The sequence below is a fragment of the Manihot esculenta genome, chromosome 2, assembly GCF_001659605.2.
Source record: "Manihot esculenta cultivar AM560-2 chromosome 2, M.esculenta_v8, whole genome shotgun sequence".
NCBI lineage: Eukaryota > Viridiplantae > Streptophyta > Magnoliopsida > Malpighiales > Euphorbiaceae > Manihot > Manihot esculenta.
In genome coordinates, this window is record NC_035162.2 from 10402925 (window position 1) to 10419751 (window position 16827).

The 16827-nt window shown below is 41.0% G+C and overlaps 1 protein-coding gene across 2 annotated transcripts; it reads left to right on the top strand.

Annotated features, from left to right (window-relative positions):
- Positions 1 to 10688: 10688 nt before the first annotated feature.
- On the top strand, positions 10689 to 15833 carry LOC110609511 (26S proteasome non-ATPase regulatory subunit 4 homolog). Of its 2 annotated transcripts, none has more exons than XM_021749122.2 (10): positions 10689 to 10849; positions 10960 to 11073; positions 11227 to 11332; positions 12723 to 12837; positions 12928 to 13137; positions 13223 to 13535; positions 14300 to 14423; positions 14846 to 14994; positions 15100 to 15168; positions 15448 to 15833. In XM_021749122.2, exons 1-10 carry the CDS (start codon positions 10838 to 10840, stop codon positions 15493 to 15495), a joined length of 1260 nt encoding a protein of 419 aa, XP_021604814.1. In that variant the 5' UTR covers positions 10689 to 10837; the 3' UTR covers positions 15496 to 15833. The 2 variants fall into 2 exon arrangements, with proteins under 2 accessions (XP_021604814.1, XP_021604815.1); XM_021749123.2 differs by having other exon boundaries at positions 14891 to 14994.
- The last annotated feature ends 994 nt before the right edge of the window (positions 15834 to 16827 follow it).

Genomic DNA, 16827 nt, shown 5'->3' on the forward strand with positions numbered 1-16827 from the left:
TATAATATTCCGATTATTGTATATTAGCGAAGAAGACGTTTCTTTTAAGAAGACAAAAGACGGTTCTTCCTTTTTATTCATTTTCATTTTGTCTGTTAGTGACGTCTAATCGATTTTTGTTTTTATTCAAATATTTACGTACGGACGTGTTAGAACACTCCTCTAGACAGTCGTTTAACGTGCGTGCTGTTAAGATTGCGAAATGACTGAGTTAGTTATTCTCGCTCATGCCACATTTTCGGGTTGAGTTTTTCATGAGTAGGTTGCGCATGTAATCAATTTGATCTGTCTCTCATCATAGGGTTGGGTCACGCAATTTTGGGTCGACCTACCTACTTGTGGTTTGATAAATTTTAAACCCGTATTTTTCTCCCGGTCAGACATCAAATCCGCATTTTTCTCTAGGAATCATCAAATTATATAAAAATTAAAAATAGATTACTAATAGTTTCATCTATTATTAAACGAAAGTAACGATTTTTCATAATTAAATTATACTATAATTATTCATGATGATCGCTGGATTTCTTCACCCCGGTATAAAGGCCAGGCCCATGAAAACAGTTCATGATCCGAAGGCTTCAATATTCCCCTCGAGAGCCAGGTCCAGCCCGCTCAGTCACAGGGCCGGACTCCGCCTAGACTCCTCAAGCAAACCAGCCCAAACCTCTCGGCCCAGTAATCAGGCCCTCACCAGGCTCAACTTCAGCCCTACCATTCAACCCAGCCCGGAAAGGGGAAAATGACCAAGATGCCCCGCTGGTAGGTCCTTCCGCATGCGTATCAGAGGAGAATCATATGTATCAGAGGAGAATTAATGGCCGTTACGCATGGAGCAGGCGCCTGACACATCCGTACATACGGAGCTAGGCGACAGAAGACAGCTAGCATTATGGCAGAGAGACAGATATATATATCACGGTAGAGGCCACGCAGAGGGCTCTCTCTTCTTCTTCCTTTTCCTTCCTGGACACCATTTTTATTCTTTCTGTAACCCTTGCCTAAATATACTACTCTGAGCCATAAAATCTGACTTGAGCGTCGGAGGGCCTCTGCCGGGGCATACCCGGTAGGCCCCTGACCATTCTTTCTTATTTTACAGGTCCTTTCACCAGGTAAAACATGGAGAGACCCATCAGGGAGCCCAGCAAGAAGGGACCCAGAAGAAAACCAGATCTATCATGGACCAGGAAGAGGAAAATATTTATCAAATGGCGCCGTCTGTGGGAAACGAAAGAGATTTTACTATCTCAAAAGTTTTCAGATCCACCCATTGAGATCCACATAAGGTACGAAAGTTTGAGCAAATAACCCAGCTGAAAAGAAAGGTTCATTGTGCTAAAGAATATTTTGATGGTCTCCAGATAATTTATTTTAATATTTATTAGATTTTATTACGGCTGATTTTTTTTTTCTTTGAAGTCTGGTGAATATTTTCTGTAAAAGGAAAAAAGGGTGAGGAATATATGTATTTGTTGGAATTCTGAGGTCTGCTGTAAAAAAAAAAAGAAAAGGGGAAGAAAAGAAAAGAGAAAGAGAAGAAGAAGGCGAGAGAAAAAGAAGAGGAGTCCGTAAAAAAAAAAAAAAAAAAAAAAATTATTATCAGCAAACAATCTGGTCGTACTGATTGAAATCATGTCCAAAATTTGCAAAATCTCAAGAGAAGCTAAAAAGATTAACAAGCCGTGGTTGCTGAGTGAGAGTAGTCATCCTGGAAGAAGACTAAAACTGAAAAAGGTATGGAGAAAGAGAAGAAGGAGGTGAGAGAAAGAGAGGAGGAGTGGAGCTGCCAAAAACGCGCCGACCTGAGACGGAAGATGCTAGTCTGGTCGAGCTCCAAGAAGTGAGGTCGGCATGACCAGGTAGCAATCCGACCTCGTAGGCCGGCGCGGCATGACAAGGTAGCAATCCGACCTTGAAGGTCGGCGCGACCATGTAATAATGCGACCCTGTGGGTCGGCATGGAAATGAACGACTGCATACACGAAGGAGTTTCTTATTTATCTAGAAGGCAGGAAGAGGCAGCACTAAGACACTTGAACTTGCGATGCGAGGATAATGGGTTAGATAATTTGAATGAAGCCAGAGACGTGCCAGTGGCTAGTGTGACTGACGTTCCTTTTCTAGGAAAGAATGAAGAACAGATTGCATGAGTGGCGCAATTGGTTATTGAGGAAATGAAAGATTATTCGGAGGAGTTACGGACTTCGCCGGTCGGCCTGATAGTGTTGGTGGGATGTCCGGAGCACCACTCCCTCATCACCACCCATCTCCTCTCTGATGAAAGAGGTCGTCAACCCTGCTAGAGTGTTAGTAAAGGAAGGAGGAGTGCTCCCATTCGATAAAGGAGATCAGCTTCTCAGAGATTTGTTGCAAAGATTGTGGGAGGACGGAGAGCTCGGCAAGATTTGCTGTAGAGTTACAAGAGGTCGGCGAGCATGGCAAGACCTACTGCAGAGTTACAGGAGGTCGGAGCTCGGCTAGATCTGATGCACTGTCGTTGCGGCTCTATTTATTTCTAATCATGTTTCTAAATTTGCATCCCTGAGAAATCAGTGACTCCCGCGGCTGCAAGAGTTGGCGAAATCGCCAAGAGAGAATCGATTGCCGTGAACTGGGTAAGGATGGTCGACTTCCTGCGCAAGGCCCAATCGGAAGAAGTTATTTTGCTGCCATGAGCTAGGGGCAGGGTCCCAAACGACGTCGTGGCCATGGAAGAAGGGAAATTGTAGAAGATTCCCGGCTTTCGAGAGAGAGAAGGATAGAAAACAACTCCGGATCTCTGTCGATGAACAGAGAACCCAGACTCATGTGAATTGACTGCGAAAATTGGGAGAAGAGCAATTTGGGTCCCGCAAGGGCTAAGGTTTGTTTTGTGGTCTGAAAGATTTGACCACCAAATTCAATGGTGGTAATATCTGTCAAACAATCATGGGACCGCCCCAGCTAGTAAATCCCAACCGAGAACAATCCTCTACAGCCATGAACACTTCCGAAGAATGGATCAGACATCAATCACGCTCTGACCCCACAATCATGGTTCCTCGAGGACACAGAGGTACGATCCCATAGAACGAAGAATTACTATTTTAGTTTTTAAAATTAATAATATTTAGATAAAAATAAAACAAGATAAATGTAAAATAATTAATATATTGCTCAGTAAATAAATAGATCAATAAAACAATAACAGCATAACTTTAATTATTATTTTAAATGCCCATGATATATATGCTCCAGGACCCAAATGGCATGCTTCGCATGTAAATAGTAAGATTAAATTTAATTAAAATATATCTCTATGAGTTTAGATATCCTAATAATTGCTCACATTGTATAGATTGAAAAATCTTGGAGAAATTTACATATGCAAATATATTGTTCATTGCATCTCTAAAAATTGCATGAGTTAAATACTTGCATGAAACCAAGGGACATGTGAGACATATTATTTATTGACGGATATTATTGAATTAACAATGAGCATCCTTGTTATATACGCTCTGTGCAAGCTCTTATTTTGCAGAAAAATCCTGAATCTTTCAAAAGTCCGGGATCCCCAAGATCTCCCGGATGAAGACCGGGATCCCCAAGATCTCCCGGGTAAACAAAGAAGACCGGGATCCCCAAGATCTCCCGGGTAAACAAAAAAGACCGGGATCCCCAAGATCTCCCGGGAAAACAAAAAAGACCGGGATCCCCAAGATCTCCCGGAAAAACAAAAAAGACCGGGATCCCCAAGATCTCCCGGGAAAACAAAGACCGGGATCCCCAAGATCTCCCGGGTAAACAAAGAAGACCGGGATCCCCAAGATCTCCCGGATGAAGCCCGGGATCCCCAAGATCTCCCGGATGAAGCCCGGGATCCCCAAGATCTCCCGGATGAAGACCGGGATCCCCAAGATCTCCCGGGTAAACAAAAAAGACCGGGATCCCCAAGATCTCCCGGGTAAACAAAAAAGACCGGGATCCCCAAGATCTCCCGGGAAAACAAAAAAGACCGGGATCCCCAAGATCTCCCGGGAAAACAAAGACCGGGATCCCCAAGATCTCCCGGGTAAACAAAGAAGACCGGGATCCCCAAGATCTCCCGGGTAAACAAAAAAGACCGGGATCCCCAAGATCTCCCGGGAAAACAAAAAAGACCGGGATCCCCAAGATCTCCCGGAAAACAAAGACCGGGATCCCCAAGATCTCCCGGGTAAACAAAAAAGACCGGGATCCCCAAGATCTCCCGGGAAAACAAAGACCGGGATCCCCAAGATCTCCCGGGTAAACAAAGAAGACCGGGATCCCCAAGATCTCCCGGGTAAACAAAAAGACCGGGATCCCCAAGATCTCCCGGGAAAACAAAAAAGACCGGGATCCCCAAGATCTCCCGGGTAAACAAAAAAGACCGGGATCCCCAAGATCTCCCGGGAAAACAAAAAAGACCGGGATCCCCAAGATCTCCCGGAAAACAAAGACCGGGATCCCCAAGATCTCCCGGGTAAACAAAAAAGACCGGGATCCCCAAGATCTCCCGGGAAAACAAAGACCGGGATCCCCAAGATCTCCCGGGTAAACAAAGAAGACCGGGATCCCCAAGATCTCCCGGGTAAACAAAAAAGACCGGGATCCCCAAGATCTCCCGGGAAAACAAAAAAGACCGGGATCCCCAAGATCTCCCGGGTAAACAAAAAAGACCGGGATCCCCAAGATCTCCCGGGAAAACAAAAAAGACCGGGATCCCCAAGATCTCCCGGAAAACAAAGACCGGGATCCCCAAGATCTCCCGGGTAAACAAAAAAGACCGGGATCCCCAAGATCTCCCGGGAAAACAAAGACCGGGATCCCCAAGATCTCCCGGGAAAACAAAGACCGGGATCCCCAAGATCTCCCGGGTAAACAAAGAAGACCGGGATCCCCAAGATCTCCCGGGTAAACAAAAAAGACCGGGATCCCCAAGATCTCCCGGGAAAACAAAAAAGACCGGGATCCCCAAGATCTCCCGGGTAAACAAAAAAGACCGGGATCCCCAAGATCTCCCGGGAAAACAAAAAAGACCGGGATCCCCAAGATCTCCCGGGAAAACAAAAAAGACCGGGATCCCCAAGATCTCCCGGGAAAACAAAGACCGGGATCCACAAGATCTCCCGGGTAAACAAAGAAGACCGGGATCCCCAAGATCTCCCGGGTAAACAAAAAAGACCGGGATCCCCAAGATCTCCCGGGAAAACAAAAAAGACCGGGATCCCCAAGATCTCCCGGAAAACAAAGACCGGGATCCCCAAGATCTCCCGGGTAAACAAAAAAGACCGGGATCCCCAAGATCTCCCGGGAAAACAAAGACCGGGATCCCCAAGATCTCCCGGGAAAACAAAGACCGGGATCCCCAAGATCTCCCGGGTAAACAAAGAAGACCGGGATCCCCAAGATCTCCCGAGTAAACAAAAAAGACCTGGATCCCCAAGATCTCCCGGGAAAACAAAAAAGACCGGGATCCCTAAGATCTCCCGGGTAAACAAAAAGATCGGGATCCCCAAAATCTCCCGGAAGTATAAAATCCCCAAGATCTCCTGACAAAAGAAGACCTCACTGAGGTCCTAGCAAAAGAAGACCTCAATAAGGTCTTGACAAAAGAAGACCTCACTGAGGTCCTAGCAAAAGAAGACCTCAATAAGGTCTTGACAAAAGAAGACCTCACTGAGGTCCTAGTAAAGGAAGACCTCAATAAGGTCTTGACAAGAGAAGACCTCAATAAGGTCTTGACAAAGGAAGACCTCAATAAGGTCTTAGCAAAAGAAGACCTCAATGAGGTCTCACCAAGAGAAGACCTCAACGAGGTCTTGACAAAAGAAGACCTCACTGAGGTCCTAGCAAAAGAAGACCTCAATAAGGTCTTGACAAAAGAAGACCTCACTGAGGTCCTAGCAAAAGAAGACCTCAATAAGGTCTTGACAAAAGAAGACCTCACTGAGGTCCTAGTAAAGGAAGACCTCAATAAGGTCTTGACAAGAGAAGACCTCAATAAGGTCTTGACAAAGGAAGACCTCAATAAGGTCTTAGCAAAAGAAGACCTCAATGAGGTCTCACCAAGAGAAGACCTCAACGAGGTCTTGACAAAAGAAGACCTCACTGAGGTCCTAGCAAAAGAAGACCTCACTGAGGTCTCACCAAGAGAAGACCTCAATGAGGTCTTGACAAAAGAAGACCTCACTGAGGTCATAGCAAAAGAAGACCTCAACAAGGTCTTGACAAAAGAAGACCTCACTGAGGTCCTAGTAAAAGAAGACCTCACTAAGGTCCTAGTAAAAGAAGACCTCACTGAGGTCCTAGCAAAAGAAGACCTCAACAAGGTCTTGACAAAAGAAGACCTCACTGAGGTCCCACCAAAAGAAGACCTCACTGAGGTCCTAGCAAAAGAAGACCTCACTGAGGTCCTGGCAAAAGAAGACCTCACTGAGGTCCTAGCAAAAGAAGACCTCAACAAGGTCTTGACAAAAGAAGACCTCACTGAGGTCCTAGTAAAAGAAGACCTCACTGAGGTCCTAGCAAAGGAAGACATCAATAAGGTCTTGACAAAAGAAGACCTCACTGAGGTCTTGACAAAAGAAGACCTCAATAAGGTCTTGACAAAAGAAGACCTCACTGAGGTCCTAGCAAAAGAAGACCTCAATAAGGTCTTGACAAAAGAAGACCTCACTGAGGTCCTAGCAAAGGAAGACCTCAATAAGGTCTTGACAAGAGAAGACCTCAATAAGGTCTTGACAAAGGAAGACCTCAATAAGGTCTTAGCAAAAGAAGACCTCAATGAGGTCTCACCAAGAGAAGACCTCAACGAGGTCTTGACAAAAGAAGACCTCACTGAGGTCCTAGCAAAAGAAGACCTCACTGAGGTCCTAGCAAAAGAAGACCTCACTGAGGTCTCACCAAGAGAAGACCTCAATGAGGTCTTGACAAAAGAAGACCTCACTGAGGTCATAGCAAAAGAAGACCTCAACAAGGTCTTGACAAAAGAAGACCTCACTGAGGTCCTAGTAAAAGAAGACCTCACTGAGGTCCTAGCAAAAGAAAACCTCAATAAGGTCTTGACAAAAGAAGACCTCATTGAGGTCCTAGCAAAGGAAGACCTCAATAAGGTCTTGACAAGAGAAGACCTCAATAAGGTCTTGACAAAAGAAGACCTCACTGAGGTCCTAGCAAAAGAAGACCTCAATAAGGTCTTGACAAAAGAAGACCTCATTGAGGTCCTAGCAAAGGAAGACCTCAATAAGGTCTTGACAAGAGAAGACCTCAATAAGGTCTTGACAAAAGAAGACCTCACTGAGGTCCTAGCAAAGGAACAAGAGAAGACCTCACTGAGGTCCTAGCAAAGGAAGACCTCAATAAGGTCTTGACAAAAGAAGACCTCACTGAGGTCCTAGCAAAAGAAGACCTCAATAAGGTCTTGACAAAAGAAGACCTCACTGAGGTCCTAGTAAAGGAAGACCTCAATAAGGTCTTGACAAGAGAAGACCTTAATAAGGTCTTGACAAAGGAAGACCTCAATAAGGTCTTGACAAAAGAAGACCTCACTGAGGTCCTAGCAAAAGAAGACCTCAATAAGGTCTTGACAAAAGAAGACCTCATTGAGGTCCTAGCAAAGGAAGACCTCAATAAGGTCTTGACAAGAGAAGACCTCAATAAGGTCTTGACAAAAGAAGACCTCAATAAGGTCTTTACAAAAGAAGACCTCACTGAGGTCCTAGCAAAAGAAGACCTCACTGAGGTCCTAGTAAAGGAAGACCTCAATAAGGTCTTGACAAGAGAAGAGCTCAATAAGATCTTGACAAAGGAAGACCTCAATAAGGTCTTGACAAAAGAAGACCTCACTGAGGTCCTAGCAAAAGAAGACCTCAATAAGGTCTTGACAAAAGAAGACCTCATTGAGGTCCTAGCAAAGGAAGACCTCAATAAGGTCTTGACAAGAGAAGACCTCAATAAGGTCTTGACAAGAGAAGACCTCAATAAGGTCTTGACAAAAGAAGACCTCACTGAGGTCCTAGCAAAGGAACAAGAGAAGACCTCACTGAGGTCCTAGCAAAGGAATACCTCAATAAGGTCTTGACAAAAGAAGACCTCACTGAGGTCCTAGCAAAAGAAGACCTCAATAAGGTCTTGACAAAAGAAGACCTCACTGAGGTCCTAGTAAAGGAAGACCTCAATAAGGTCTTGACAAGAGAAGACCTCAATAAGGTCTTGACAAAGGAAGACCTCAATAAGGTCTTAGCAAAAGAAGACCTCAATGAGGTCTCACCAAGAGAAGACCTCAACGAGGTCTTGACAAAAGAAGACCTCACTGAGGTCCTAGCAAAAGAAGACCTCACTGAGGTCTCACCAAGAGAAGACCTCAATGAGGTCTTGACAAAAGAAGACCTCACTGAGGTCATAGCAAAAGAAGACCTCAACAAGGTCTTGACAAAAGAAGACCTCACTGAGGTCCTAGTAAAAGAAGACCTCACTGAGGTCCTAGCAAAAGAAGACCTCAACAAGGTCTTGACAAAAGAAGACCTCACTGAGGTCCCACCAAAAGAAGACCTCACTGAGGTCCTAGCAAAAGAAGACCTCACTGAGGTCCTGGCAAAAGAAGACCTCACTGAGGTCCTAGCAAAAGAAGACCTCAACAAGGTCTTGACAAAAGAAGACCTCACTGAGGTCCTAGTAAAAGAAGACCTCACTGAGGTCCTAACAAAGGAAGACCTCAATAAGGTCTTGACAAGAGAAGACCTCAAAGAGGCAGAAGACCTCAAAAGAGGCAGAAGACCTCAAAAAGGCAGAAGACCTCAAAGAGGCAGAAGACCTCAAAGAGGCAGAAAACCTCAAAGAGGCAGAAGACCTCAATGAGGCAGAAGACCTCACTGAGGTAGAAGGCCGGCAAAGATCTCAAAGATCTCCCGGAGCAAAAATAGCCAGAATCCCCAAGATCATCCGGTGCAACAAGCAAAAACAACTCATAAAGAACATAGTTCTGATCTCACATAAAAGATTGGGGCACGGGACCATAAATGAAAAAGCTAAACTCCGACCTCCCAAAGGAGCTCAAGTCATCAGGTAGATAGACTTTAATCTCACACAACAGCCAAAAGTACCAAAGCATCATGCCGATCTCAAGAAAACGAGCGCAGTACTGGTAAACCCGATAAGACAGACCGAATTAAGGCAGGGCGATTTCTAAGCAAACTGCATACCAAAATACAAAGCCAAACAGAGAATCACGGGCAATCATGAGAGGCAACGACCTCGAGAATTGACCGCTCACACTAAACCAACTCAGCTGACCTAGAGAAAGGTCCAAGCAACAAAGAGCCCGCAAAATGCTCGAAAGAAGACAGCCCATAAATACTCAGGGGCAAAAAACATATACAAGAGTCCAACGCTCAGGCAAAAATAATAAAAAGGCAAGAAAGGGATACTTTCGACAGGAGCAGTTCTCAGACCACACGGTCATGAATAGAGTTTAAAGATTTATCCCCTCACCAGTCATGGAATAACTGCTGAGGAGATAAAGGGGCAATTGATGATCGCTGGATTTCTTCACCCCGGTATAAAGGCCAGGCCCATGAAAACAGTCCATGATTCGAAGGCTTCAATATTCCCCTCGAGAGCCAGGTCCAGCCCGCTCAGTCACAGGGCCGGACTCCGCCTAGACTCCTCAAGCAAACCAGCCCAAACCTCTCGGCCCAGTAATCAGGCCCTCACCAGGCTCAACTTCAGCCCTACCATTCAACCCAGCCCGGAAAGGGGAAAATGACCAAGATGCCCCGCTGGTAGGTCCTTCCGCATGCGTATCAGAGGAGAATCATATGTATCAGAGGAGAATTAATGGCCGTTACGCATGGAGCAGGCGCCTGACACATCCGTACATACGGAGCTAGGCTACAGAAGACAGCTAGCATTATGGCAGAGAGACAGATATATATATCACGGTAGAGGCCACGCAGAGGGCTCTCTCTTCTTCTTCCTTTTCCTTCCTGGACACCATTTTTATTCTTTCTGTAACCCTTGCCTAAATATACTACTCTGAGCCATAAAATCTGACTTGAGCGTCGGAGGGCCTCTGCCGGGGCATACCCGGTAGGCCCCTGACCATTCTTTCTTATTTTACAGGTCCTTTCACCAGGTAAAACATGGAGAGACCCATCAGGGAGCCCAGCAAGAAGGGACCCAGAAGAAAACCAGATCTATCATGGACCAGGAAGAGGAAAATATTTATCAATTCATATTTAAAATTTAATAATTATTTAAAGATATTTATAATTATATAAAATAAATAAATAATACATATTAAATTTATAAAAATAAACAAAATGTTGAAAATAATTTATAATGGTACATTTTTACTTATGAAAGATATGATAATTAAATTTGATTTTTAAATTAAATAGTTATTTTATTATTACCATTATATACATCTTGTTTTATTTTTTTCTTACTTTTAATTAAAATAAAATGAAAGTTTTCTTTAAAATACTCTAAAAATATTTCCAAAACCTTTGTGTTGTCTCTCAAATCAATCATCTACATATCGATTAATTAGTCGAAAAAAACTTCAATCACGCCCTTTTTTTAATACTTTATTTTTATTAAAAAAAAAGGTCATATCATTCAGAAAAATGTACCTAATTGGTTAGGACTTGTAAACACGGGAGGCATGTCCATGGAACCGACCGCACCTTATCTTAAGTTCTCAACTGGTTTCTTGTACAAGTAAAACCCAATTCTTTCCTTCTTCTCACTCTCTCTCTCTGCGCTCTCAATTGATCGAAAACGAGTCTATCTCGATCCTTCGTTTATCCTTCTCCTGCAATCATTAACCATGGTGCTCGAGGTAAACCCTAAAATTTCTCAGGATTTATTAGGGTTGTAATTGTTCTTAGAGTTCTAATCGATTTTCGTTAATGCCGGTAGTTTGATTGTACTCTGATATCTTATGAACAGGCGACAATGATATGTATCGATAATTCGGAATGGATGCGAAACGGCGATTACTCTCCTTCCAGATTTCAAGCTCAAGCTGATGCCATTAATCTTATTTGTGGAGCTAAAACACAGGTTTAATTGATAAAACTGTTGTTAATATTTACTCTTAAGTATTTTTTTTTGTTCATTTTTTCTTTGGATTGAAATTTTTTGTAACTGCAGTTAGTGTTTGATTGCGGACTGAGAGATTTTTAATGAATGTGGTGGTCTGAACTGTGTGTGCAGTCAAACCCGGAGAATACGGTGGGAGTTCTCACAATGGCAGGAAAAGGGGTTCGTGTTTTGGTCACGCCTACTAGTGACCTTGGCAAGATCTTAGCTTGCATGCACGGTTAGCTTCTTTGCTCGCTTTTTGTGACGGCTACCCTTAATTGAACCTCAAAACGAAGTGCGGCACTAGTTTACTGTTTTGTAGGAAATTCAAGTACCTGAAATTTATCTGCTTCTCTTGGTGTAGTTGCTAATGCCTAGTGAATATCTAATAGGTATATTAAGGATCACCTGCAGGTCTTATTCTATTGCCTATTTAAGTGTATGGAGGCTGACTAGCGAGTGCAAAGTTCCCCTTTGATGTTTTTGCTTGTTAGTCCTTTGTTCTAGTCTTGAGTGAGATCTGTTTCCGAATTTTGAAGGAATATAACGTTGGTAACTTTAGTCTAATACCGCTATTACTTGATACGGCTCAACTAGTTGATGATCTTGGAACTGTGCATACATTGCTTCTGCTGGTGATAGGATTGGTGTTCTTTGCATTAGGATGTTGTATTTCACTGTTTGGGCAGTGCTGCAGATGATTTTCACGATAGATCCTGATTTCCTTTTTGAGGTTTGAGGTTTATTCTTCCAGTTAATCCTATTATTAACACAAGGGGCATTTACCTGGAGTTTGCTATTGATTTTAAGTTCTGGTCATGATGTCTCAAACAGCAAGCTATTGCAGAAGTTAAACCAGTCGACATTGTGAACATTTTTTTTACATTACAAAATTGGTTTTAATGCATAAATTGTGCAACAATTTGACACAGGCTCAATATTATTTCCATGAATTTTGGTTGTTTAAAATATTATTTTCAGCTAATTTCCTATCCAATTAACACATTTTTTTGAATTTTTCTAGTTTTACATTATATGAATATATAATGACATATAAAATTTACTAATTACTATAGATTATTGTGTAGGAACTTAAAAAAGGTGACACATTCTTATTTTATTTCTAGATCACTCTAATGTTATTTACTTTCTAGTAATTGATGTCTTTGAGAAGAGTTTTTGAAGCTTTAAATTTTCTGATACTTTTTATCCGGGTGACTCTTGTTTTCATGGTTTTCTTTTTCCAATTAGAGTTTAATTTTTCTTATAGTAGGAAGCTAGAAGTAAATATTTATGCTCCAAATAGCTTGGCTCATGTATCGAATGGGTTAATTTTGTGTAGGAATTAGTGTTCTGAATGGATTAACTTTGTGTAGGCCTTACATTTATTAGTACCGACCATAGTCTGCAAAAAAAGTGGTGAGTCTTATACTCTTGTTGTAGGCAACTTGGAAAATAGACAGTTACGTCCCTAATAAAATATAGTACTTACTCATGGGTGAATTCTGTTATTTGCACTCTATGTGAATTTGGTGCCATTTCTTTTTTACAGCTGGGCAGGAAGTCATCGTTTTCATTTAGTCTAAGCCTATCTAAAATTGAACTGTGATCTCCTCCCCTCACTTTAGGTTTAGAAATAGGTGGCGAGTTGAACTTGGCTGCCGGTATCCAGGTTGCACAGTTGGCTCTTAAGCATCGTCAAAACAAAAAGCAGCAACAAAGGATTATTGTATTTGCTGGAAGGTGTGTTAATCATACCTGCTAAGTTCTCTTTTATTTTTTTTTTTTTCTTACAGTTTCAGTTTTTTATCAATGTAAAATTGTTGCTTGCAGCCCCATCAAACATGATAAGAAGGCATTGGAGATGATTGGAAGAAAGTTGAAAAAGAACAGTGTAGCACTTGATATTGTTGATTTTGGTGAAGAAGATGATGGGAAGGCAGAAAAGTTGGAAGCTCTTCTTGCTGCTGTTAACAACAATGACAGCAGCCACATCGTTCATGTTCCACCTGGTCCAAATGCTCTTTCTGATGTGCTTATCAGGTAGTATAAGCTCTTCCTTTTTGTGTTTGCCAAATGTTACCTTGATTTCCTTACTGGTTTTTGATATTTGTTTTGTTTATGGCAGTACACCCATCTTCACTGGTGATGGGGAAGGTGGAAGTGGTTTTGCTGCTGCTGCAGCAGCAGCTGCAGCTGGTGGTGTTTCCGGTTTTGAATTTGGTGTGGATCCCAACCTTGATCCTGAACTTGCCCTTGCTCTTAGAGTGTCAATGGAGGAGGAGAGGGCCAGGCAAGAAGCAGCTGCCAAAAAGGCTGCAGAGGAAGCCTCTAAGCAGGAAAAAGGAGGGGAACAACCAACTAGTTCACAGGATGCAACTATGACTGAAAGTGCCAGTGTTACAGCTTCTGAAGCTGACAACAAGAAAAATGATTTGATGGTATCGTTTTATGCTTGAAGCTGTTATCCTTGTCTGGTTAAAATTGTTGGTGTTGCTTGTTCAAATGTTCCCCTCCCCATTGTTCTTATTGATAAAACTGACTGGGCCTAACTCCAATGCACAAGGCACCTTCTGGGTGGAGGATTGCCTAAGTTGTATAACCGTTAAGTGAATACGCTCCCTAACGTCTAAACTGGATATCATATATTGTGAAGTTTGCAAGACTTGAATACTTGACATTTGCCAGTGAACCAATATCAAAATTGTGGTTGGCTTTAATACTGTGATGGTAAAAAGGAGCAGGATTAACTCTATTCCAAAAGATATCCTGCCCCGTATCTAGCTGATGTGGGACTGAGCATGTCTTATGCTATTCCTTTATGGCATCTTCAATTGGACTGAACATATGGGTCACTTTGAATCCTTGACCTCTCAGGCTGAGCTTACATGGACTTCCTCAAACCCCAAAAAAGCTGCAGGGGTTCACCCTGTATATAAACATTATTAGAATGTTAAGCGGGGATTCATGATACTCTGGAAGGATGTTTTGCTTTTTTAACTGTGCTGCATTATTGCAAAAACTGAAGAGCATGCTGCTTCTAAAATAAAGCATCTTGTTAGAATTTTTGGATTCCGAACTGTTATGTCTTATCATTTATTGTTTTTTTTTTCCCTCATTCTTTATACTGCATGCTTGTGCTTCTCATTGCTGGCATTGGATTGATCAATATGTTCACATAATAACTTGCATTAAATTATTATAGGATGAAGAGAATGCGCTCCTACAGCAAGCTCTCGCAATGTCAATGGACAATCCTGCCTCTAGCCATGAACTGCGAGATACTGATATGTCAGAGGCTGCTGCAGATGATCCAGACTTGGCACTAGGTGAATCCTTATATCCAGTAACTTTATTGCTTGTGCATGCGTATCTATTTTCCTGTCAGTCATGGTCATGGCACGGAACTTGATGGGGCAATATTTTGAGGTTAGGTCGAGTTTTTGTATTTGTACAGGGAAACTCAGAAATACTAATCACATGCTTAGGAGGACGTATTTGGCAAGTATTGGGGATTCATGGCATTTTATTTAGTAAAAGAAGTTTGCTGATGGCATGTCTGACAAATATAACTATTTTGAATTTTGTTATTATTGTTGGTTAGAGTTGACAATAGGAATGCCTCTGAAATTCTTTGCTTTCTTCAACTGATGAAGCCATGTCCTGCAGTGTATATTTCCTTAAATATGGCATCCAACCTTACAGTCTTCGACAATTTAATTTTGTTACTGACAATGCTAAATTTTTTTAGTTATTGCTACAAGCATTTCTGTTAATGCCCCTGGTGGTTCTGCAGCTCTTCAATTGTCTGTGCAAGATGGTACAAAAGATTCAGGAAGCCAGACAGATATGAGCAAGTTGTTGGCTGACCAATCCTTTGTATCCTCCATCCTTGCTTCAGTATGGCTTCTTAAATTTTACTGGCAGAATCCATCTTCTCGTATTCAAAATATGTGTGGTCCTCATCCAATGCAGTAGTTATTCATTAGTTCATTGTTTCTGCAGCTTCCAGGGGTTGATCCAAATGATCCTTCAGTTAAAGATTTGCTTGCTTCCATGCAAAGCCAGTCTGAGGTGAGTTCATTAGACTTACAAGGTAGAATGAGAGTAGAGTAAAATACTGTTTTTTCCGTTTTATTTTCCCCTTAAAGGTGAGTGGCTCATGGTTGACGCTGCATTGCATTTATGTTTCCTTTTCCTTGCTTGTCTTTCTTCCAGGTTATTCTTACTGTTTATTTACATTATGTGTGGGCTTTAAATATAATTTTTTTTACTCTTGAATACTAGGAATTGTATGTAATGAAAAATGTTGACTTTGATTTTATTCTCATTGGTTTGTTTATTTTACCACAGCCCCAAGAAAAGAAGGAAGAAGACAAGCCCAAGGAGGAGGAGAAGTGATAAATCTCTGGTGTTGAATTTTGGTGTCAGATAATGGTGTCCCAGTTCCTGATCTGATCTATTATCAGCTAAATTCAAAAGAATGTTAAAATTTGAAGGGGCATGGCGCATCACATGAGTCTTGTTAGACATTTGAGGTTTCATATGATAACTAGCTATTGCATGAACAATTAAAATCCTTGAGGTCTGAAAGTTATTTGCCGTAGCTGTTAACATTCTATTTATGTTTAGAAGGGCAAGCATTGTTTGAATGGCAAAGGAAAGTGAGCAGAGCATTATGTACCTTGTTATTTTACAACTCAAAATTTAAATCTCATTTTCTTTAAACGTTGCTGCTAGTGATGTGAGATGGTCATGGGTTATTGGTAAGATGGTGATATGTTCCCTCCCTACAGTCGACACTTGTTTTCAAAGAGATGAAATAACTTTTAAATTTTCATGTGCCGTCTTACATCGATTATTGGAAAAGAAGAGCTTTTTTTTGTTTGGGCCAAAGGTAATGGTTACTTCATTAGACGGAGAGCTGTTTTGCTCCGCTACTGATTTTGTATATTCTGGGTTTGTCATATATTAATATGTCTGCAGTTCTTGAATTTGTGTTGGTGGGTTTTGTTTTCTGGATTTATGAGATTCTATTTTTGTTGTTTGTGTTCTTGATTCATGATTTCTGTCTTTTAATTTTTTTTTTTTAGAAAAAGGAAATCTATCAATTATTTTTGTGATTATTTTTAAAATTACATGATATATTTTATATTAAAAATTAAATTAATGATCTTTCCCTAAAAACTTAGTGCTATTTAGACTTGGCAAAAAATTATGGGTTTATTGAGAAAAAGTAAACTATTTAGTTTAACGTCCCTAAAAATTTCAAGATAAATTTGACCTTTCTTCCAATAAGAAAATAATTAGCGGTAGTAGTACTTTTAAATCTAATTAATTAATTTTACTATTTTTCAATATATATATATATATATATATATATATATTTCAAGTAATACATGTTTTAGCCATTGAATCGGCTACTTTTTAAATATAATTACTATTCTTGAAAAATAAATAAAAATAGACAGATATATATTTAGATGAAAATTTACAGATATTAAAAGAATTAAACTGAAAATTTATAAAAGTGTATTTAAAATTTTACAGAACATTTTAATTGAATCAGTTATTCCAAATAAGGATTACCATTTATTTTATGGAATGAAAAACTAATGTTAAACTTTTTATAACTTTATAATCAACATTTATTTTTTTGTTATCTTATTCAAAGAGAAAACTGAAATCAATTAATTATTTCACACGGTTAAAATCACCATTTTCCTTTTAAGG